General features: G+C 33.7%; 1 protein-coding gene, 1 long non-coding RNA gene and 1 pseudogene across 4 annotated transcripts in view; 2 read left to right on the top strand and 1 right to left on the bottom strand.

The window, feature by feature from the left end:
• Positions 1 to 12834, top strand: part of LOC148190695 (disease resistance protein UNI-like) — a 30843-nt gene extending 18009 nt beyond the window's left edge. The window contains exons 5-9 of one of the 3 annotated variants that reach the window (XM_088101756.1): positions 10621 to 10759; positions 11563 to 11702; positions 11829 to 11906; positions 12064 to 12166; positions 12293 to 12834. In XM_088101756.1, the coding sequence (XP_087957882.1) occupies positions 10621 to 10759; positions 11563 to 11702; positions 11829 to 11906; positions 12064 to 12166; positions 12293 to 12639 (807 nt within the window). In that variant the 3' untranslated portion in view covers positions 12640 to 12834. Of the gene's footprint in view, positions 1 to 10620; positions 10760 to 11562; positions 11737 to 11828; positions 11907 to 12063; positions 12167 to 12292 lie in introns of those variants that run through there. The other 2 variants (XM_088101755.1, XM_088101757.1) reach the window with 2 other exon arrangements.
• On the bottom strand, positions 6047 to 7681 carry LOC148190696 (uncharacterized; annotated as a pseudogene).
• Positions 12835 to 15225: 2391 nt separating the features above from the next.
• LOC148190694 (uncharacterized) lies at positions 15226 to 16004 on the top strand. The gene is made up of 3 exons (XR_015782920.1): positions 15226 to 15254; positions 15347 to 15424; positions 15580 to 16004. It is a non-coding gene; the product is annotated as an uncharacterized LOC148190694 (long non-coding RNA).
• The last annotated feature ends 8490 nt before the right edge of the window (positions 16005 to 24494 follow it).

Raw genomic sequence — 24494 nt, 5'->3', positions numbered from 1 at the left:
AAAAGCAGTATTTTTAACAACTTAAAAAAAAAAATACTCGTAACATCTCATTTTTTTATGGCTAATAAAATAAAACATTTTCATAACTAATAGTATAATAGTATATTACTATTGTTATCCTATAAAGTATAATTATATTAACATAACATATATACATCTCAAACTACTATGTTCTGTTCTATCACAAAACTATACATTACAAAAATTACTATTTTCTATCTAATCAGAGAGTTGGATTCTCGTTATCTAAAAGTGTTTCTAGAAGTGCATTTTCATTTTCTTATCGTTAAGGTGATCATTATTGAAAAAAAAAGATAAATTAATTTATAAAAGAAACATCATACCTCAATAATCATATCATATAATCATATCATAACATACCTCAATACATTTCAAATAGATGTAAAACTATATACCACACATCAAAACATTCTTCTAAACTTAATTATTTAGATATCATGCATTGAGGTTAGATTCAATGGAAATTGTGCACTTGTAGTGGCCCTTGTTTCATTGTAAGGGCAGTGTCAATGGATTACACCATATCACATATAAGGTTCCTGTCATAAGAACACTGAAATTGTTTTTTATACTATAACCTTCTACTAATTTGGCCCATCTTTACTTAACCTAGTGAAACATAAAGGTCCACATTATTTGGACATATTCTCTACATAGGAAGGGAGCCCAATAACCCAACAAATATAACACACAATGTCATACATATGTTTCCCACTTTCAACCAATCTCACCACATATAATTTAATACAATCTAAACATTTACAATGCATAATTTATTTTCCATTTCATTTGCATAATAAGTATATCAAAATGATGAAAAACATTATTGTAACCACAAAGCTCTAATCCAAGATATCAATGGTCAAACTAAATATTCATATGTCTAGGGCCACCTGTCAAAATTTTAGTTTGATTCAACGCTTAACGAAGTACGAATCCAAAATTTCCTAAGATGACTCAAAGCTAGAAAACCCAACTCGCGCAACCAGAGGTTGTCTCTGTTGGATCTATCGAGGAGCAGGTTCACCAGAGAGACACAATACCAAAAAACACCAATGAGATATGAGCCCAACTATATAAAGGATTGACATTACTCTCTACCCAAAACCTTAAGGTAATAGGTTAATGAGTCTTTCATCTTTATATAGTGCTTTACTTTCTCATTTCTATCCAATATCCAATGTGCACTAGTAAAAAAATTGTTTTTAAACTCGTGTTATAGGCTTCGGTTAAGGTGAAACCGAAGCCTATTAAAATGCGGTGGCATTTTTGTAATTTAATCGAACTTATACGTCTCGGTTCAAAATCAACCGAAGCATATAAGTCATATTACCTCGGTTAAAGCAACGACCGAAGCCTAAAAGTCTACCTGCTAATGCGAAATAATGTTTATGCCTCGGTTTAAACGGAAACCGAGGTATATAATCATTTTATATTTTTTTTCATTTTTTTTCTGAGAACTATATGCCTCGGTCAGGTGTAGAACCGAGACCTATATGGATGTATTGCTTCAGGCGAGCAGAGAACCGAGGCATATGTGCACGTATCTTAACCAAAAAAAACGTAACCTTTCATTTTCATTTCCTTCTTCCTCCAGATCTGGCTCCCTCCCTAGCTCCCTCGCTCTCCCTCCCTGGCTCCCTCGCTCTCCCTCCTTTCCTTCTACCTCCACCTCCAGATCTGACTCCCTCCCTCACTCACTTTCTCACTCCGTCACTCTCTCAGTCAGTCCCTCGCTCCATCACTCTCTCAGTCCCTCGCTCCGTCGTTCCCTCGCCCTCGCACCGTTGCTCCGTCGCTCCCTCGCACTGTCGCTCCGTCGCTCCCTCGCCCTCGCTCCGTCGCTCTCGCTCCCTCGCGCCCTCGCTCCGTCGCTCTCGCTCCCTCGCGCCCTCGCTCCGTCGCTTTCGCTCTCACAATCTCGCTCTCGCAATCTCGCTCTCGCGATCTCGCTCTCGCTCTCGTGATCTCGTGATCTCGCGATCTCGCTCCGTCACTCTCGCTCTCGCGATCTCGCTTCGTCGCTCTCGCGACTCGCTCCGCCGCTCTCGCTTCCATTGTTCCGTCGGTCTTGCTTCCCTTAACTTTGCATCGTTCTTAGAGTTTTCCAAAATGTTAGGGTTTGATTTGTCTGTGTATTCTTCCAATTTCAGATTCTGCCAACCCGAGGAAGATTGTTGGACACAATTTGAGGTGTGGGAGGGAGAGGAGAAGGGGGTGTTAGGGTATCGGAGAAAACGATTTTACAGAGAGAGAGGTGGCTGAATTGGGGTTTGAATTGCAGAGACAAAAATGGGGGTGGCGGTGGCAGTGATGTGAATTGGGCCAGATGTGAAGTTTGAAGAGAGTGAGAAGCAAAACTCGGAAACAAAGTTGGTGGCGGTGGCGGAGTCGCTGTGTGCTGTGTTCGTGGTGGTTTTCATCACCCTGGAACTTCAAGGACTGCTTCATAGTGAGTGATGGGGTGTTGCCGTAACCACCGTGCTATGCCCTTCTATGCAATAGACAGAAGATGACAACCACTGATCTCGTCTCTGGCTAAACACTAATCTTTGGCTTTCTTTTATCAATAATTTAACCAAAAAATACAAAATAAAAAAAATAAAAACACCTATTGCTTCGGTTAAGGCAATAACCGAGGCAAAATTTTTATAATCTTATGCCTCGGTCTGCACCCGAAACAAAAAAAAGTAGACTTTTTACCTCGCCTGAATATGCCTCGGTTAGAGAACCGCTGTCTATGGACAAAAATGACCGTTGTCGTTTCCTCTTCCTGTACTAGTGGTGAGACTTAGACTCACACTTGGATTTCCAATAGTTTTTCCCAGTAAGAAACCCTTCCCTGCTCCTTTGTCAAACTCAAATTTAGAACTTTCCTAACAATGTATAACCTCGTACATTGTGTTTGCATAATAAAGACAATAAAAATCCTACAATTAGGAATAGTACCATCCATACCAAAGTTTATATCATGTTGTAAAATGTTAATTATATTTTATTGCAAAAGAATGACCAAGTTTATGCTCTATAAATAGACCTTGCATTCCTAAAAATCCACCAAATCAAGCTTTCTTTTCTTCTCTCTAGAGGAAACTTTATTCCTCAAGTTATCTTCTTAGTTTTTCTTTCATTCTTTTCCTATCATCTTTATATCCTGAGTTTATTTTTTTACTCTCTTGTAGAGTTTCTTTCTAGTTCTGAAATCCTAAGAAATTTTCTGGAAAGTTTCTGTTATATCATAGAAGACTTGCACAATACACTGTGGATAAGTTCTTAAGGACAGTGAAACTATACGCCTCATAAAATATTGTTCGTGATTTTGTCAATTTTTATACAACATATCATACTTTAAACCAATCAACTACGTTCCAATTATAGATTTAAAACATCATTCTCAGCCAAAAGATCAATTCCATAATCTATTATCACAAGCATACCACAATACTAGATTTAACATATTCATTATACCACATATCACAAAACTAGATTTTTAGTAGCTTCAACATACCACAAACTTATCTAACAATTCAATCAACACAAACCAAAACAAAATCATAAGTCTAGGCTCAAAATCACAACAAAAGAGAATGAATTTCACATATGAAATAACTAAAATTAACTTCCATAACTTGAGAACAGAAACACCCCTTCTCACATTGTTACTCTCTCTAAAGCTATATTCTACACAAGCTCACCTACATAACTTATGAAAACCCCGATTAAAATTTTAAACATAACATCATGATAAGAGCAACAGAGATTCACCAAGAACAATCTCCAATCACATGCATCACCCTAGGAGCACATGTACCACAACAGCTAAAATGATTAAAAGAGGCCAAATGAAAACTTCACTAGTACAATAAAGAGTAAAGACACCAGTTGTATATGTTTATAGGCATCGGTTCTACAACCGAGGCATATGCAGGCGAGGTAAAAGGTTAAGTTTTATGCTTCGGTTTCAGACTGATATAAAACGAAATAGGAATATGCCTCGGTTCTTAGATAACCGAGATAATAACGTTCATGTTTTTTTTTCAGATTTAGACTCGGTTCACGGTTCATTCATCGTGCCAAACAAACTCAAGATTTCCCAATGCTCAAGAATCTAAAACAAACAAGAAAACGATAACAAAAATCAAACAAGACACAGTATTACAACAATCAATATCAAAAATCTGTATAGAGAAGCAGCAAATGAGCTCATACATATAAACAACCAATGTCAAAATTACAACCCATAAAACCAAAGTGATAATAGCAATGAGAAGCAGAAACTCAGAAGCAGAAACTCAGAAGCACCGATGAAGATGGACTTAAGCTGAAGCGTTTTAGATCAAATTTCTTCCTCTTCGCACATGGGTTTCTTTGTTCTTCCCCCAACATAAGCATCTCCGACCACCACCATCTCCCCCACGAAGCTTGCCAGCATCCACCAACACTGCCTTCCTCTGCTCCCCTTCCGCCGTCCCCACGAAGCTTGGCAAGATATCCTCCGTCGTTCCCACCCTCCTCGCCACCATCACTAACTTCATCTGCTCCCCCTCCGCCGTCCCCTCGGGTGGTTCTCCACTCGTCACAGATCTGCCCTCCGCCCCTCCATGTGCCCAGATCTGACCTCCGTCCCTCCATGCGCCTAGATCTGCCCTCCGTCACCTTCCTCCGTCACCGCTGCTGATAGCGTCCTCCTCGAGCTAGGTTTGGCCAAAGCGCGAAGATGAAGCTATGGAAGTGGAATTTGTGCGGAAGTAATGGATATGGTGGTGGGCTCACAATATTGGTGAGTATTTGTGGTAGGATGGAGGTGTTTGATGGATCTCCGGAGAGGTTGGGCCAACTCTAGAGAAGGGTGGTTAGAGGGACCTCATGGGATGCTCTAGCCTTGACTTGAGACAAGATATGTTTGCACACATTTTGGCATAATAACATTCAAATTCATCAAGTGATTTTACAAGGAAGGAGACCCTTCTATTTATAGAGAAAGGTGTCTCCAAAGTAGATAATAAACCCTAAAACTACCCACTCTTAAAGAGACATGTACACTCTTACAAAGTTTCTCCACTCTTAGAGTGCCATGTGGCAATCCACTTTTGTAAAGTCTTCTCCACTCTTGAAGTAGCATGTGGCAATCCACTTTTGCAAAGTTCCTCTACTCTTAAAGTGCCATGTGACAATCCACTTTTGCAAAGTTTCTCCACTCTTAGAGTGACATATGGCAATCCACTTTAGTAAGAGTTTCTCCACTTAGAAAATGACACATGGCCACTTCCTTCTTAAGAAAAACTCTTCACTTAAGAGCTTGCCATGTGGCCATCATGTCCCATGGTGGGACACACTCTTTAAAAATAAGATTACAAACCATACAATACTTAGCCCTTAATACAAGGCCTAAAATTAAATACTATACTATTTGACCCTTAATACAAGGTCTAAAATACACACAATTTTACTAAGAACATGTTGATGGCTCATGATGATTAGAGCTCGGACCCACCTTTCATAGATGAATCCAACTCTTCTTAAGTATGCTTAACCATGGCTAGGGCATATGCCATCATACCCTCCCTCTTAAAAAGGATTTGTCCTCAAATCTTTAAGTTTCTTCAAAAACCCTCTTCTTCATATTGATCAACTTATGTATCAACAAAACCCTCCGGGGTCAAATAACTTTATGCAAAAAACAAGAGATAAAGTAAGTGTTATTAGAATAATCAACCCAATTATGTAGTTTCCTTTTAAGTTCTGGCTTATCTTGTGTTGAATGCATATGCATTTGGAGTGACTTCCTTTTTTACCACCAAGTCTTATTTGGTCTTGTCTTTCCAATCTACTAAAGGAAGATGGAAAGAATACCCCTTTTGAATCTTCACACAAGCCTGCGGCCCTTAACATGAAGGCTCTTTTGTTGGGACACTCATTGGACATGTGTGTATTGCTTTGACACTCTGAACATTTGATTTTGTATATGTTAGTGTCATCTCTTTCCTTTTCTCTCTTATTTTTCATTTGTACTTGGTCTGTTTCAACTTGAGATGGTGTGAGAGGATGAAGTACAAACTTTCTATCTTTATGGTTGAAGGTTATCTCATTGGTACGACCATGATGTATGGTTTCCTTTTCAAAAAGCCAAGGCCTTCCTAACAAGATGTGACAAACTTCCATAGGTACTATGTCACATAGCACACTATCTTCATAATTCCCTATGGAAAACTTAACCTTCACTTGTTGATTAACTATCATGTCTTCACCATCATTAAGCCATTGAAGTTTGTAAGGTTGGGGGTGAGGCAATATAGTTAAGGCTAACTTTTCAACCAACCTAGTGCTACAACAATTGCAACATGAGCCACTATCCACAATAAGAGAACACGTGTTTTCTAAAACTTGACATCTTGTATGAAAGATGTTCTCTCTTTGGGTTTGGACTTGGGGACTAGGTTGATTCTTCAAAACTCTTCTCATCATGAGGAGATCTCCCTCGCATGGGTAGGAATCTTCTCCTTCACTCTCATCCTTACTTGTGCCTTTCTCCTCCTCCTCTTCACTACTATATGAGTCAACATCCCTCAAGATTATGGTCCTTTTAGTGGGGCATTGTGATGCCATATGACCTCTACCTTGACATTTAAAACATTTAATTTCACTAGTACGAGTGTGTAATGATGTTCCCTCCCTTGATCTATCTTTTTCTTTCTCCTTCCATAGATTCCTAGAGGGTTCCTCTTCCATCACTTGCTTACCTTCCCTCCTATAGTCTTTCTTAACACTAGAGTTAGAGTGGTCAATTTTCAAACCTTTTCTCAAATGTTGTTGCTCAACTTTTATGCAAATTTGTACCAAATCATTGGGATCTTGATAGGGCAACAACTCCACTTTATCTCTAATATCAAGATTAAGACCACTTAGAAATCTAGAAATGGTGGTTCCTTCTTCTTCCCTAATTCCCGCTCTCATCATGTAAATTTCCATCTTTTGCCTATACTCTTCCACATTCATGGTTCTTTGTTGGAGCCTTTGGAGTTTATCCATAAGCTCTCTATGGTAGTAGGAAGGTATGTGTCTTCTTCTTAGAGCACTCTTTAAGTCATTCCAATATTGGACTTGAGGGGAATTGGAGAGTCTTCTTTCTCTCACTAGGGAAGTCCACCAATACATGGCATTCCCTTGAAAGCTTAGGGTGGCTAGGGAAACTTTCCTTTCCTCTATTATTTGATGACACTCAAAAAGTTGTTCTACTTTCATTTCCCAATCTAGGTATGCCTCAACATCTTCTTTCCCATGGAAATGAGGAAGGTCTAGCCTAATCTCTCGTGGTGGTTGTTCACTCTCCCTTCTATACCTTCTAGGTGGAGGATGTTGGTAGAATTGGGCAGCGGTCCTACTATCTTGTTCAGGGTATGTGTTTTTTGTGGGAGTTTTTGAACTCCTCCTTGAGTGACTCCTACTCCTACTTTTCTTTATCTCTTCTTGAACCTTTTCTTGTTTTTGGGCTAGAACTCTAAGCTCTTCTTCTAAGGTTTCAAGATATTGTTCTCTTTCAACTCTTTCTTTTTCTTTCAAAATGGATTCTTGTTTTTGCCAAAGTTTTAGTGATTTTAGTTCCTTGGCCATTTGTTCTAAATTTGGTTGGGCCTCTTCACTATAATCACTATCAATTTGGTAAGAAGGTTCCTTAGTAGACATTCTTAAAAAAAATTCAAAATATGTAATGCACACACAAACTTGTATTTCAAAAGTAAATTCCTTTAGAGATTTAAGGAGGCAAAATAATCTCAAGTTCACTTCCAGGAAAGAGAGGAGAATCACTAAGAATCACTTAAAATCCAAGTCTTTCCTAGCCAAAGTTTACCTCAAGTTCTCTTGCACCAAACTTCTCAAATGGAATTAGGTTTGATACACAAGTAAACACACAATAAATTATAAGTAGTTAAAGACAACAATTAAACTAGACTATGCGACCTAATGGTAAAGTTAGAAGGCACTTTGGAACCTTCAAACTTTAACCAACTAAAAACGTTTTCAATATGGTTTACAAGTCTTTGTTAGGATATGGGATTGAGTATCATAGACTACCCCAAGATACCTAACAAGGTTATGAGTTACAAATCCAAAAGCAATACAATTTTACAACTCAAAAATATGTAATACAAATAAATAATGTGTGTTCCTCTCTACAGTGTTTCACTCCTTTTCTTCTTGTCTCTTCCTCAAGGTTTCAAGGTCCAAAGAGGTCTCCGATCACCCAATATACTATGTCCAATTTCGTTTTTCCTCCAAAAAATATCCTACACCAAATATCAAACCAAATCCGAAAGGTAGGAATCCAAAGAGAATGCAAATCAAGGGCCAATTTGAACAATAACTCTTCAAAAGGAGTTATGTTGAGACAAAACAGAGAGTAATGAACAAGAAAATCAAGAAAATAAAGCTTAAAAATAAAGGCTAGGCACTTAAAAGAATTACCTAAAGAAAGACACTAGAATAGATGAATAAAACCAAAAACAATTATAATAGAGAATTATTACTTCTTATCTTTACAAACACTTAGCTAATGGTGCAATGTAGGCAGAGACAATATTTTGTCAAAAGTGCCATGTCCAAGTCTCATATCCAAGGGTCATGTCCAAGTGTCATGTCAAGGTATTATGTCCAAGTATCATCTCCAAGTGTCATGGTAAAGTCTCGTGTCAAAGTCTCAAGTCAAAGTAACTTTTTTTTTTCACTTTTGCTTTTGCTTGTACTTTAACTTTTTTTTTTTTTACTTTGGCTTTTTACTTTTGTCTACACTTTTGTTTTTCAACACAAATTAGATCTGGACAATTTGTTTGGGTAGCTCAAAGTTCATGACTCAAAAAAATGGAAGAAATCTTACTAGAATCAAAAATAGAGTATGAAACTCAAAGAAACACAAGAGAAACTTAACTCTAAGAACTTGACAATGATCTAATGACAAGCATGAACTCAAATATGAAAGAAAAAAAAAGCACTCAAATGGATGTATATAGTGTAATTTCGAAATCCCAATGGGACATATTTTTTTATGATTTTTGCAAAGCCCGAACTAAGAGAAAATGACATAAAAATGACTACACATGACTCTAGACAACATGGATGGAATTAAAAATAAAAAATAACCCAAAAATGACATTAAAACAAAACCAAATATATGAAGAAAGACTCCAAAAATATAAAAGCACACCACAACACATGTATATGGAAACTTAGTGGTAAAAACCGAATGGTTCCGCTAAAGAACAAACTAGAACCATAAAAATAACATATATGGATGTAAACAATGGAAGACAATAAAGAACAACACAATAACAACAAGAAATACACAAAGATAGGTAAAGGACCAAGATACTTAGCTCTTGTAGACCCAAAGCTCTTGATACCAAATGATAGCGTCCTCCTCGAGTTAGGTTGGGCCAAAAGATCAATTCCATAATCTATTATCACAAGCATACCACAACACTAGATTTAACATATTCATTATACCACATATCACAAAACTAGATTTTTAGTAGCTTCAACATACCACAAACTTATCTAACAATTCAATCAACACAGACCAAAAGAAAATCATAATTCTAGGCTCAAAATCACAACAAAAGAGAATGAATTTCACATATGAAATAACTAAAATTAACTTCCATAACTTGAGAACAGAAACATCCCTTCTCACATTGTTACTCTTTCTAAAGCTATATTCTACACAAGATCACCTACAAAACTTATCAAAACCCCGATTAAAATTTTAAACATAACATCATGATAAGAGCAACAGAGATTCACCAAGAACAATCTCCAATCACATGCATCACCCTAGGAGCACATGCACCACAAGGGCTAAAATGATTAAAAGAGGAAAAAATGAAAACTTACTTTGTTATATACTCCTTGATCTAATAGTTATGTAGAGTTCATTGCTATGATCGATCCTGATCTCTAATAAAGATTGAGATTAGAATTAAAGAGAAATAATAGAGAGAAAACTTAAAGAAAAGGTTTAGAGAAACGACAATTTTATATAAAATGAAATTCAACTATTAAAAATATTTATATAACTTAAACCTTTTATAATTAAAATATTATACAATTCTCTTCTTGTAAAAATCACCACCACTCTAGGTTTTCACACAACTTATTTACATTTGAGTGATATCTTGCATTTGAAAAATAAACAGATCAAATAACGAGAGTTTATAGATAACGTGAATGATACTATTTCTGCTCACTCAAATAATAATAAATAAAAGTCATTAATACCAGTGCTATTTTTCAATTAAGGTATAATATACACGTCGCGTATATTGTTTATATTAACAACGAAAAACAAATGAGCAAAATAATGACATAAAATAATAGTTATGTCACTCATTTAAACAAAAAATAAAAATATAAGAATTTTGAGTATAAATTAAATTAAAATATTTAATAAAAATTAATAAAAAATACTCAAATAGTTATTGAGATTTTAATACTTTATTTACTCTTCATATTCCTCTGACATCATATACTATTAATGAATTATTACTAAATTGAATTTATAAACACTAATAACCTAAAAGATTAAGGTTTCAATAAATATATATGCAGGAAAATGATGAAGAAGAAATGGTCATACCTTCTTCAAATCTTAAGACGGAGCCTCCTATATCTAAAGATGTTAATGATGGAGATTTTCAGAGAACATCTAACTCAGTGTTTACCAATTCTAAAAATACTAATTCTACAGGTTCTGACTCTCTTTTTTCTACTTATTTTCTTTACTCAACATGTCTTGGGTACTCACCAAGCTGTGATAAAAAGTTTTAAAACTACCACATCGTAGTAAAACAATAACCTAACACATGTTTTCGGTTTTGGATTATAATTTTCAAATTGAAATTGAGTTTTAAAATAAATACGTTGGATCCACTTTTAAAATTACACAAATGTTATTTAAATACTACTTAGAACTATCATTTAGTGTTTGGATTTAGTATGCATATTGATATGATATTTAAATTATCATTTACAACTCTTACTATTATTATTGTATATAATTTTTTTAACCAATTGGTCAACTCATAGTCAGTCAAATTGAACTGTGTGCAATTTTGACCGCCCTAATTTTCGAAACATATTATATTTATGTAATTAATATTATTTTTAAATCATTAATTTTTATTTAAAGTTATTTTGTATTTATTTATTTATATTTTCTTCAGACGCATATTTTTTCTTTTGCATTCTAATTTATTTATTTTCTGGAAACAGATTATTTAAGACATTCATAATGCGATAAAGTAAAACTATTCTCTAGCATAGATGTTTTGTTTCATTTATGGTAACAGAGAGAAAAAAAATACAAAGTAAAGAGGAAAAAAATTAACGGAAGAAAATAAGCAATTGAAGCTAGCTTGTATGAATTATTAAAATATCATTTATAAGCAAATACTCTTAAACTTTTAAAAATATTATTTATAGTTAAAAGCACACACTTTTAATCTTGTGAATTACGTTGTGAGAGGTGTTTAATATTTATTATATGATCAGAAGCGAGAGATCAACCTATAAAGAAGATATTAACAGTGATAGCAGATGATCTTGACGAAGACCATAAAACCACAGAGATTAGGAGTCAGAATGAAATGACAAAAGCAAAAGAAGACTTTTCAATTGATGCTAAAGCTGAGGTATTATCAGGAACTGACTTCCCTTCATCGCAGGTCAACACAAATCAATCTATTTCCGTTAACATATCTAACTGCAAATCACATTCAATCAAATACTCAATTTAATAACTCGTTTATTTTATGCAGGAAACAAAGAAAACTTGTGAATATGGAACTGCATCACCATATGAGAAGACGATAGCGTTGTCAACTGATTCAGAATCAGTTAGTTCATTGTTTCACTTATCAGTTACTTTTGAATGTAGTGAAATATTATATATATATAACTTCCCATGCTAAAAACTAGTGTGGCTTGTTTTCTATTCATAAAATATAAAGAGATTGAAGCTGATGTTATGACGGATTGATTGAATCTATGTAGGAACATGGTGAAGCTCAAATATCTGTACCGTTTTCAGTTGTGAATATAGAACTTGAAACCATTGAAGATGTTGGTGTTGGAGACATTCGAGAAGCTTCTCCAGGTTACAAGAAGATATCTTGTATTTTGTTTTATCCGCATATTAATTGTTCTACGAGAGATGACATATGAATTTGATCACTTGAATGTGTTATTATTGTTTATCTTTTGAATGACATTTCCTTTTCAGAGAAACTTGCTGAGATCACTCAAGATTCAAGTTCTGGTTATAGTGTAAGAAGGGAGCTTGAGCAACTTGTCTCTAAGAAGCATTTGGGGTCGGAGAACTTGGCTCTGTTAAGCAATTTCCTTGTGAAGCATCCTTCTCTTCGTTTAGCAGACGATGCCATGACTGAGAGATACAAGGGCTTTGCCTACACTTGTCTGGCTGAGCTTTTGAAGTTTCTCCAAAGCCATAGTGTGTTTGATATGTTGGGGTCAAGCCACTCTGAATTTGTTGAATTGTTAAAAGATCTGCGTAACTGTGGTTTCAATAAGGATTGGTTGGATGATGTTGAAAGACTCAAGCTACTTTGATTCTGCATTCGGAGGATCTTAAGCATCAACTTCAGGAACATTATCAGGCTCTTTGAGCACAAACTTGACTATCTCATATTATTCTTCCGTTTCTTATTAATTTATGTTGGTTGCGTTGAAACTTTGTTCTTAGCTTATACTTTCCCGAACCTATCATATTTTCTCAAATAAAACCATCATCGTTTGTTTGTTTTATTTTTGTTAATACATTTGGTCTTCGGATACATGTTATGCAGTATAAATTTCTTCTATTTGTTTTATTATGATTTTGTTGTTTATTTTAACTTTTAGGACATGGAAAATGCATATCATTACCATTGATAAAATTCAAGATTATCTTATTTGAGTTCTTTATCAAATTGATTTCAAACTTAAATCAGTCTTATTAGTCAGATTTTTGAGTTGAGGTCCCTCTAACCACCCTTCTCTAGAGTTGGCCCAACCTCTCCGGAGTTCCATCAAACACCTCCATCCTACCACAAATACTCACCAAAACCTCACCAATATTGTGAGCCCACCACCATATCCATTACTTCCGCACAAATTCCACTTCCATAGCTTCATCTTCGCACTTTGGCCCAACCTAGCTCGAGGAGGACGCTATCAGCTGCGTCCTCATTGCCGTTTCGTCCTAGCCACCGTGTTTTGATATGCTTTGGTTCAACAAAAACCGAGTCATAATATATGAGTTAAAAACGTTATTTTTTTACTAGTGCTTACTTTGTTATATACTCCTTGATTTAATAGTTATGTAGAGTTCATTGCTATGATCGATTCTGTGATCTCTAATAAAGATTGAGATTAGAATTAAAGAGAAATAATAGAGAAAAAACTTAAAGAAAAGGTTTAGAGAAACGACAATTTTATATAAAATGAAATTCAACTATTAAAAATATTTATATAACTTAAACCTTTTATAATTAAAATATTATACTATTCTCTTGTAAAAATCACCACCACTCTAGGTTTTCACACAACTGATTTACATTTGAGTGATATCTTGCATTTGAAAAATAAACAGATCAAATATAACGAGAGTTTATAGATAACGTGAATGATACTATTTCTGCTCACTCAAATAATAATAAACAAAAGTCATTAATACCAGTGCTATTTTTCAATTAAGGTATAATATACACGTCGCGTATATTGTTTATATTAACAACGAAAAACAAATGAGCAAAATAATGACATAAAATAATAGTTATGTCACTCATTTAAACAAAAAATAAAAATATAAGAATTTTGAGTATAAATTAAATTAAAATATTTAATAAAAATTAATAAAATATACTCAAATAGTTATTGAGATTTTAATACTTTATTTACTCTTCATATTCCTCTAACATCATATACTATTAATGAATTATTACTAAATTGAATTTATAAACACTAATAACCAAAAAGATTAAGGTTTCAATAAATATATATGCAGGAAAATGATGAAGAAGAAATGGCCATATCTAAAGATGTTAATGATGGAGATTTTCAGAGAACATCTAACTCAGTGTTTACCAATTCTCAAAATACTAATTCTACAGGTTCTGACTCTCTTTTTTCTACTTATTTTCTTTACTCAACATGTCTTGGGTACTCACCAAGCTGTGATAAAAAGTTTTAAAACTATCACATCGTAGTAAAACAATAACCTAACACATGTTTTCGGTTTTGGATTATAATTTTCAAATTGAAATTGAGTTTTAAAATAAATACGTTGGATCCACTTTTAAAATTACACAAATGTTATTTAAATACTACTTAGAACTATCATTTAGTGTTTGGATTTAGTATGCATATTGATATGATATTTAAATTATCATTTACAACTCTTACTATTATTATTGTATATAATTTTTTTTTACATATGCCATGATCACTGAGGCATATTTATATGATGATTCTTTTCTACTATGGTTATATTCGATTAATTTAGAATTTGAATTCAGTTTTCAAATTAGAAAACAGTTGATCGAATAAAATAAATTAAAAATCTGCCATTGTGTTTTAAGCAAAGTCAATCGGTTCATTAAACTCCCCAATGTCGCGTCAGACTAATTTTTTTAACCAATTGGTCAACTCATAGTCAGTCAAATTGAACTGTGTGCAATTTTGACCGCCCTAATTTTCCAAACATATTATATTTATGTAATTAATATTATTTTTAAATCATTAATTTTTATTTAAAGTTATTTTGTATTTATTTATTTATATTTTCTTCAGACGCATATTTTTTCTTTTGCATTCTAATTTATTTATTTTCTGGAAACAGATTATTTAAGAAATTCATAATGCGATAAAGTAAAACTATTCTCTAGCATAGATGTTTTGTTTCATTTATGGTAACAGAGAGAAAAAAATACAAAGTGAAGAGGAAAAAAATTAACGGAAGAAAATAAGCAATTGAAGCTAGCTTGTATTAATTATCAAAATATCATTTATAAACAAATACTCTTACACTTTTAAAAATATTATTTATAATTAAAAGCACACACTTTTAATCTTGTGAATTACGTTATGAGAGGTGTTTAATATTTATTATATGATCAGAAGCGACAGATCAACCTATAAAGAATATATTAACAGAGATATCAGGAACTGACTTCACTTCATCGCAGGTCAACACAATCAATCTATTTCCGTTAACATATCTTACTGCAAATCACATTCAATCAAATACTCAATTTAATAACTCGTTTATTTTATGCAGGAAACAAAGAAAACTTGTGAAGACGGAACTGCATCACCATATGAGAAGACGATAGCGTTGTCAACTGATTCAGAATCAGTTAGTTCATTACTTCACTTATCAGTTACTTTTGAATGTAGTGAAATATTATATATATAACTTCCCATGCTAAAAACTAGTGTTGTTTGTTTTCTATTCATAAAATATAAAGAGATTGAAGCTGATGTTATGACGGATTGATTGAATCTATGTAGGAACATGGTGAAACTCAAATATCTGTACCGTTTTCAGTTGTGAATATAGAACTTGAAGATGTTGGTGTTGAAGACATTCAAAAAGCTTCTCCAGCTTACAAGAAGATCTCTTGTATTTTGTTTTATCCGCATATTAATTGTTCTACGAGAGATGACATATGAATTTGATCACTTGAATGTGTTTTTATTGTTTATCTTTTGAATGACATTTCCTTTTCAGAGAAACTTTGATTCTGCATTCGGAGGATCTTAAGCATCAACTTCAGGAACACGATCAGGCTCAAAGTTTCCAAGTCAGAACTACTTTGACCACAAACTTGGCTATCTCATATTATTCTTCCGTTTCTTATTAATTTATGTTGGTTGCGTTGAAACTTTGTTCTTAGCTTATACTTTCCCGAACCTATCATATTTTCTCAAATAAAACCATCATCGTTTGTTTGTTTTATTTTTGTTAATACATTTGGTCTTCGGATACATGTTATGCAGTATAAATTTCTTCTATTTGTTTTATTATGATTTTGTTGTTTATTTTAACTTTTAGGACATGGAAAATGCATATCATTACCATTGATAAAATTCAAGATTATCTTATTTGAGTTCTTTATCAAATTGATTTCAAACTTAAATCAGTGTTATTAGTCAGATTTTTGAGTTGAGGCCATCCAATATGTATTTGAGAAGGAAAAGGGAAACAAACTTTCTACATGGATACATCAATATGGGAATTGTCCTCTCACGCAGGAAGCAATAAGAGAAGTTGGATTTTTTTTAAATAATTTCTTACTGAACAACATGCTGCTAATGCCTCTAAAAGAAACATCAAAGATTATGTGTTACGTGTTCATTTACTCTTGCTTTCCAACCATGGACTTAAAGTTGCATAAACAAAGTGTAAGACAAACACCAATAATATGATCACACACTCTTCTCGGTCGATTCTACAACTCCAAAACACACTTCCTCCTGCGTTCATATATATATATATATATATATATATATATATAGTTAAGTCCGAGTCAAAAATTACTTAAAGAAGATACTTCGATGTCATTTCAAGCTTACGCAGTTAAAATATTAAACGCAAATTCAATGCAATTATCTACTATTATTCATCAAATTTGTATTTATAAATTTTGAGATAGATTTATATTTATTACCGGGCTAATTATAACTCAACCGCTATTAAACATGCTTTATCTTTAATTAGTCCGTGCTATTGGTAATGTTGGTTTGTATTGACTGTTAGGTCATTCTTATGACCAATCGGTCATCCTATATTGACCAACCAGAGAGTTTATATAGTACATATAGGTATTTAAAATTAAGTGAAATTTTGATAGTGAAAAAATAAAAAAGATAAAATTAGCATCAATGTTAATAATATGACAATTAAAAGTATAATGAGATATTTCTCCATTGTTAGGAATTCAAATTTTATTTTATATTAATAAATAAAAAGAAAAAGTTTTGTGTGGTATTATTTGAATCAAGATGCGTTATATCATATTAATTACTATGATGACACTTCAAAGTTCAAATTTGAATTCAGATCCATTAGATTTTGGTCAATGGGTTTGTCAAAGACCTAGAATAAACTTTATTAGAAGATGAGACTACAAAGAAAAATGTGGGCCAACAATAGAAAAATTATACTGAAGAAAGTATTCAAAAGTTGTAAAGAAAAGAAAGAGATGCTTTTCTTAGTTGGGAGCAATGCGTGTTGAAATAGATTAGTGTGAGATTCTAGAGTGTTCAAAGGTTTAATCTAAAAAACAAAGAGATTGAAGTTAAGTGTTGAATTGTTAAGGACTTTTTATGTTAGGGAAACTATTAATGATAGACTTTTCGTAGTGTATTTGTAAACTATGAAGATTTTCGAAATATAATATCTCACTCTAAATAGAGAAAAAGAGATACGGAAACATACTATGCCTATGAGAATTTTAATAGTCATGCTCATTTTAGTATAAATCTTCCTCAACTAGAAAATTAATCTAATAATTAATAAGTGGTATTTTAGTTTTGTTTCATAAAAAAATTTTATATCAGTTTTGGATCTGATATAAAAATTGAATTTCTTCTATATCTCTTGTTTTCATATCTCTGCATACAGATATAATTTAATCGATGTAAAAATATTTTTATAGTGTATGAGAACAAAGTGGGGGAAAGTTACTTTTTACAATATGATCTGCCGAATAAGTTTTATTTACTTTTTGTTCTCAAACATTAAAGTGAAAGTTTTATGTAAATATAATTCAGTTATTGGATCTTAATAATAATAACATAAATTTTATAAGAAGATGAAGCCCAAATAAACATGTGGGCCAACAACAGGAAAACGATACTCAGGAAATGTTGTAAAAAAAGGAAGAGATGCTTTTGTTTGTTAGGAGGAATGCGTGTTGAAATGGATTAGTATGAGATTCTAGAGTGTTCAAAGGTTTTACACTTAAAAGAAGCTAAGAGATACAAGTTAGGAATAAGGGGTGTCATTCATTTTAACACTTATTGCAGAGAACATTATCTGTGTCTTTGAAGGTTCGTGGAAGATTGCAGAAAACACATATCTCCAGGTAAACACAAAACACATCCTCCTCTTTTCATCACTTTCCTTTTTTCTTTCAACTTTTTCTTCCCTGTTTTCATTTGCAATTACAAAGTAATTATTCAAGACAACCGAGAAAGAGAGCTTATCTACAGATAGGGTCATTTACGTTTCTGAAACAAAGCATCGTTGGGATGCATATATAGAACAAAAAATAAAACATAATGATTTATGAATAAAGACTATACCATAAAAATTAACTCCATGCATTGACAACAACCCATTCAAGAGCCAATTCCTTTAATCCTAGGTACCTACCACACTCTTTCTGCCAACTTATAAAATTTGATCATAAATTTTAATCATGACCATTTAAAACCAAATTTTATGACAACTTAAAAATTTTCAAACCCATCTTCGAAGACCAAAGATGCCCAAACTTAGGTTTGGGATTCACAAAAATACATCATATTACCTTGGAATCACGAAGAACAAAAACTATTCATAACAACATCTTGAATCCCATTTGTAGATATTCTTTTGCACTTCTACATTCATCTTCTCCGTTCATGATTTTCCCTTTGTTCTTCCTCGTTCATGAGTTTGTGCCCTACCATTTTCACTATTTGGGAGAGTAGAGGCTTAGGTCGACTTGGGATTTCGGTTGGTGAACTATTGTGTTTTTTGGAGTTGAAGATAGTCAGAAAAATAAATGATTGTTTCAGTAGGTTTTTGTAAGAAAAGATGCCAAAAGGTGGGATTTATCTTGTCATTTTTGTTTTATATATATCATTTTTTATATTTGGGTTGGGATTACCCAATTGCCTGAACTGAACAGATATGGCTTGACTCCAGACTAAGCTTCTTCTGGTATCACTGTCTTCATTCTCCTTATGGGACATCTATTTAGAAATAGGTAGCATTGGTTACTGACTCTCCCCAATAACAGTATGGTAAATTTTTTCCTTTCAGCATGCATCCAGTCATATCCAACACGGTCTGATTTCTTCTCTCAGACATGCCATTATGCTGTGGTGTGTAGGGTGCAGTTACTTCATGTTCTATCTGTTCTAAGTATCTTTAGTTTCCACTTAGCCTGTCTTTTCAGACAGTGAAAAAAATTTAACAAAGAGATTGAACACCTCACTTTTTTCCTTCTCCTATCATATATAGCCAAATCTTCCTGGTGAACTCGTCCACAAAGGTGACAAAATATCTATTGCCACTGAATAATGATGTATACAATGATCCACATACGTCAGAGTAGACCACTCCAAGTGGTTGCTGCTATTTGTGTTGGATAATGGTTTTAGAATTCTTCCTTGGTTGCTTCCCTATCACACATCTCTCACAAGTCTTCAAAGGAGAGTAAATTGGTGGCATACCACACACCATTTGCTTGGTACTCCATTGATTCAAACTTTTAAAATTTAGGTGGCCAAATCTATAGTGCCATAGCCAACTCTCTTCCTCAACATTAGTGGCAGCCAAACATTGAATTGTTGTAGCATTTAAATTTACCTTGAACTTTTTGTTTCTGAACAATGGTGCCTTGACCACCAATCATTGTTTAGAATCATAGATCTTATTTTATTTTGCTGCATGTTCATCACATATCCTTTTTCCAGCAACTATCCCAAACTGAGAAGATTGTTCTTCTTGTTTGGAACATATAACACGTCACTCATATAAGTTGTCTTCCATCTTTTTGAGTGATCATCACTTCGTGAATTCCTTCAGCAACAATTGTACTGTTGTATGCAAACCTTACACTATTTTTCACATGTAGAGTCAAATTAATTAGTCAATCGATCATATGATTAGAGCTACGTGTATCTAGGTACCAAGAGGAGCTATCTTCACCAGTGCTAGTGGTTGCCATCAATAGCACCTGATCCGAGTCTGATCTATCATCATCTTGCACCAAATTTGCTTCTTCCTCCTTCTTTCCTTTTTTATTATTTTGCCAGCACTCATACAAATATTGCTCGTACTTCTAACAATTGTAACACTATTTTTTTCTATCAACACTACTCTTTCCATCTTTTCCACTTCCTCCATCAGTACCCTGCCAGAAGATTGTTCATGAGGTTCGATTCATTGGTTTTTGTTAGTATTTTGAAGTTGTAAAAGAAAAGTTGATGGATAGAGAAAATGTAGAAACAGTGAAATATGAAAAAAATGTGGAGAGTAATAGTTGAAAGAAGTGTTGTAATTGTCTTAGTTGTAGTAGATGTTGTCTTGCATCAAATGGTAGAATATATGAGTATTTATAGACCTATAGATTATTCTAGAACATGCTAGCATGTGGAATGTCCTAGATTTTTATCTATTTAGAATGTTCTTGATTTTTTCTTCCTATCTTAGGTTTTTCTACAATATTCTACAAGTTTTATTACATTTGAATACTTATATCTTAGAATTTTCTATATTCTTCTAGAATTTGCAATACACTTTAATATTCCTCCTTGATACAAATTCGGTAATTCCAAGCATTGCGTGCAGTAGTTTAAATCTTGGTCTTGGTAACACCTTCGTAAAAATATCTGCAATTTGTCTTCTATTGGACAGTACTCGAGTGAAATTTTTTGGTTGTCTCTTCATCTCGAATGAAGTGATATTTAATGGAAATAGATAATAGTTATTGCATTGTGTTTTGTTATTTGATGATGAACTTGACTTTTTGCTATTGTTATTGTCAATTTACTGTCACAATAGATAATAGTTAGTGCATCTTGTGGTTCACCCATTTCTTGAAGTATTCTTTGTAACCATATTTCTTGACTCGTGGTTTGAGTAGCTGCTACATACTCTACTTATGTTGTTGATTGTGCCACGATTGCTTGCTTCTTTGATGCCCAAGATATAATACCTGATCCTAGTGAGAAAGCATATCTTGACGTACTCTTTACGTCGTCCATTGATCCTGCCCAATCACTATTTATGTAGCCAATCATCCTTGAGTTAGTCATGGTTTTATACCATATACCAAACTCCTTTGTGCCTTTTAGATATCTTAAAATTCTTTTTCCTACTATACCGAGGAAATAGTTCACCACATTTCAAATGTCTTCAGCACGCATTTTTTAAATTCTTTCATCACCTCCATATTGTTTCCTATATAGATAATATAATCGACATATAAAGAGAAAATGAGATGGTACTGACCTTGTGCCTTAATATATAATTATGGCTCACTTTTGCAACTCTTGAATCCTTGATCGATGAAGTATTGATCAATCTTGCTATACCATGCTCGAGGAGTTTGCTTCAGGCTGTATAAGACTTCTTTAAGTCTTAGTACTTTGCCTTCATTTCCTTTGTTGATGAAACCTCTTGGTTATTCAACATAAATCTCTTCTATGAGCACTCCATTTAAAAAGGCTGATTTGACATCAACTTAATATATGTTTCATCCTTTTTATGCTGCATGATTTATTAGAACACTAATTGTACACTACTGCAAAAAAGGCTTTTGACGTGTGTTATTTTTGACATTCAACATCCAATCCAGATCAGACGTCTAATTGGGAGACGTCAATTGGATGTCGGTTCTCCTTCCCCGAACGTCAATTTTGACGTCAGACCCCTCCTAACTGACATCCTTTTTGTTTTTTTTTAATTAATTTTTTTCTACAATATTACCACACCTCAAATACATAAAATTATTATAGGACATTATAAAATTGTATATACTATGAGTTTCAAGCAATGGAAATTGGACACTCACTACCGCCACCAAGATTCATCAACTCATAGACAAAACTGCATCATAAGCCAAAATTAATTGATGCAAACGAAATTTAATCAGTGCAAATGAAGTTTAATGGGTATAAACTAAAGTTAATCGGTGCAAAATAAATTAATTTAAATAAAAGTAATCAAACATACCTTATAGCAACAATGACGAATGCGAACGAAGAAAAAACCTAAACAAAAACGCGAAAGAAAGTGAAGCTCGCATTATGATTGTTTGGGGTTTAAAAGGGCATTTGACGTCGGCCCTTCTCCAAATCTGACGTTAATTACTAAAAAGTCCATTTTGGAGCTACTTTTTCGGTATTTTTGCAGCTTATTGACGTGTGGGAAAGGAGATCCGATGTCTAATGTGTATTAGACGTCGACCCCCTACGTTCCACGTCTAATGTTTGAAAAAGTGGCCTTTCAATTCTGATTTTGCAGCTTCTGGTAGAGGATTTGACGTCTAATTTGGGGGCCACTAACGTTTATTTACTGACCTTTTAGACATCTGATTTGGGGGCCAACGTCTAAAGGGGGATTTGACGTTTGATTCAGGGGGCCCGATGTGTATGTTGTAAAAAGAATTAATATTGGCGTTTAAAATGAGATATTTTCGGACCTTTTTTACGTTTGATCTAGGGGGAGGCCGACGTCTAAAGGAGGATTTGACGTCTGATTTGAGGGGCCAATGTCTATGTCGTAAAAAAAAATAATATTCGCAAATTTTGGACCTTTTTGACGTCTGATCTGGGGGGATCGATGTTTAAAGCTTATTTGACGTCTGATACTAGAGGAACCGATTTCTATAATGATGCTTTATTTACAAAAATGTCACCGGTCATTTTTTATGTTGGATTTTCATTCGTTAGACGTTAAACGCGTGACGTTAAACACTATTTATGCATTATTGGTATTTAAGCGAGAAACTAAAGCAAATGTCTCATTATAGTCGATTCCTGGTTGCTAAGAGTAACCTTTGGCAACTAAACCTGCTTTGTGCTTTTGTATAGTTCCATCAGGATTGACCTTTCTTTTATATATTCATTTCACTCTAATGATGTCTTTTCCACGAGGGCAGTTTACGAGTTCCCAAGTGTTATTCTTCTCAATCCTTTTAATCTCTTCTTTCATATCGTGACCAATACTTCTTTTTTTGATGCTTCTTCATAATAGTTAGGCTCAATCATGACCATAATTGCATGTTTCGTATATATGTCTACCAAATATCTTACTCATCTAGGAGTGGATTTAGGTGAAGAATCTTATTATTGTGGAGGTGGAGAAAGCGTACTTGAATGTTTTTCCTCTTCTTGAGATTTTTGCACTGGAACTAAAATGTTGCTTTTAACAACTTTTTCTTCTTCCCAATTCCAAGAAGCATTTTCATCAACTTTAATATCTAGACTAATGATAAGCTTTTTTGCTTGTAGGTTGTAGACTCAATAGACTTTTAAATATGTACTATATCTCAAGAATATTCCTCATATGTCTTGTCTTCAAGCTTGTGCCTCTTTTGATCAGGAACATGTATGTAGCAGATAGATCCAAACACTCGTGTGTCACTAGGAGATTCTTGATTGGTGAATAAGAGTTTCTCCTAATTATGTTCTTTTGCAAGTTTGCTTGATTATTTTTATTACAAAGATACTTCTTTACGTGACCAAATTTCTTAGAGTATTGACATTTAAGTTTTCCATGATGCCAACAATCTTTTCCCAAGTGACTTGTTTTTTATAGATGCCACATGGAGGATGTTTTCCTTGACAAGTCATAAAGAAGCTTTTGGAATTTTCTTTCTTTCTAGAAATTTCTCCTCTACTTTTATTTCCTTCATATTTTTTATTTCTAGAAAGAATGTGATTACTAGAAAGAATTGGCAACGCAAATTGCCATCTCAATTTTATGCATAAATGATTAAGGAGTTTAAAAGTTTCATGGAGAAATAATTTCAAACGACCAAGTTGGGACACATTCCTTAGATTGGAAGTCAAACAACTTGAGACAGGTAACTTTGTGTCTCAAGAGCTGAAGAAATCTTAAGCTTTTAAGATGACAAGTTGCAACCTAGTTTTAACCCTAATGGAACTGAGTACAAAGCTTTCAAATTTAAATGGTAGAGACTGTGCTAACAATTATCGAAGTTTGGTTGGAAGCCGTCCTTACTTTACAAGTACAAGGCTAGACATAGTATTAAGCGTTGGAATAGTAAGTCAGTATATAGAGGAGCCGAACTACACACATTGAAAAACACTGAACAGGATATTGAGGTATGTGCAGGGAACAGTGTCACTCGAGTTATACTACACTAGGTCAGACAACTATTGACTAGTAGGATACTCAAACATTGATTGGTGCGGAGATGTAGAAGATCAGAAAAGAACATTCGAGGATGTACTCTTCATGAGCAACACAACCTTTAATTGGCTCTCAAAGAAACAACCCGTTGTGACATTTTCTACATGTGAAGTAGAGTATGTTGCAACATCATTGAGTCTTTGTCATGTAGTATAGCTTAGAAATCTTCTAAGAAAAATGAAGCAAAAACAAGAAAGTGAGACTATAATTCGAGTAGATAACAAGTCACCTATATAGAGTTGGTAAAGAACCTAGTTAACCATGAGAG

The sequence above is a fragment of the Vigna umbellata genome, chromosome 11 (genome assembly GCF_029865625.1).
Source record: "Vigna umbellata cultivar VRB3 chromosome 11, Vumbellata_1.0, whole genome shotgun sequence".
NCBI classification, from domain to species: Eukaryota; Viridiplantae; Streptophyta; class Magnoliopsida; order Fabales; family Fabaceae; genus Vigna; species Vigna umbellata.
Note: the sequence above shows the minus strand (reverse complement) of the source record. Positions and strands in the feature narration are given on the sequence as shown.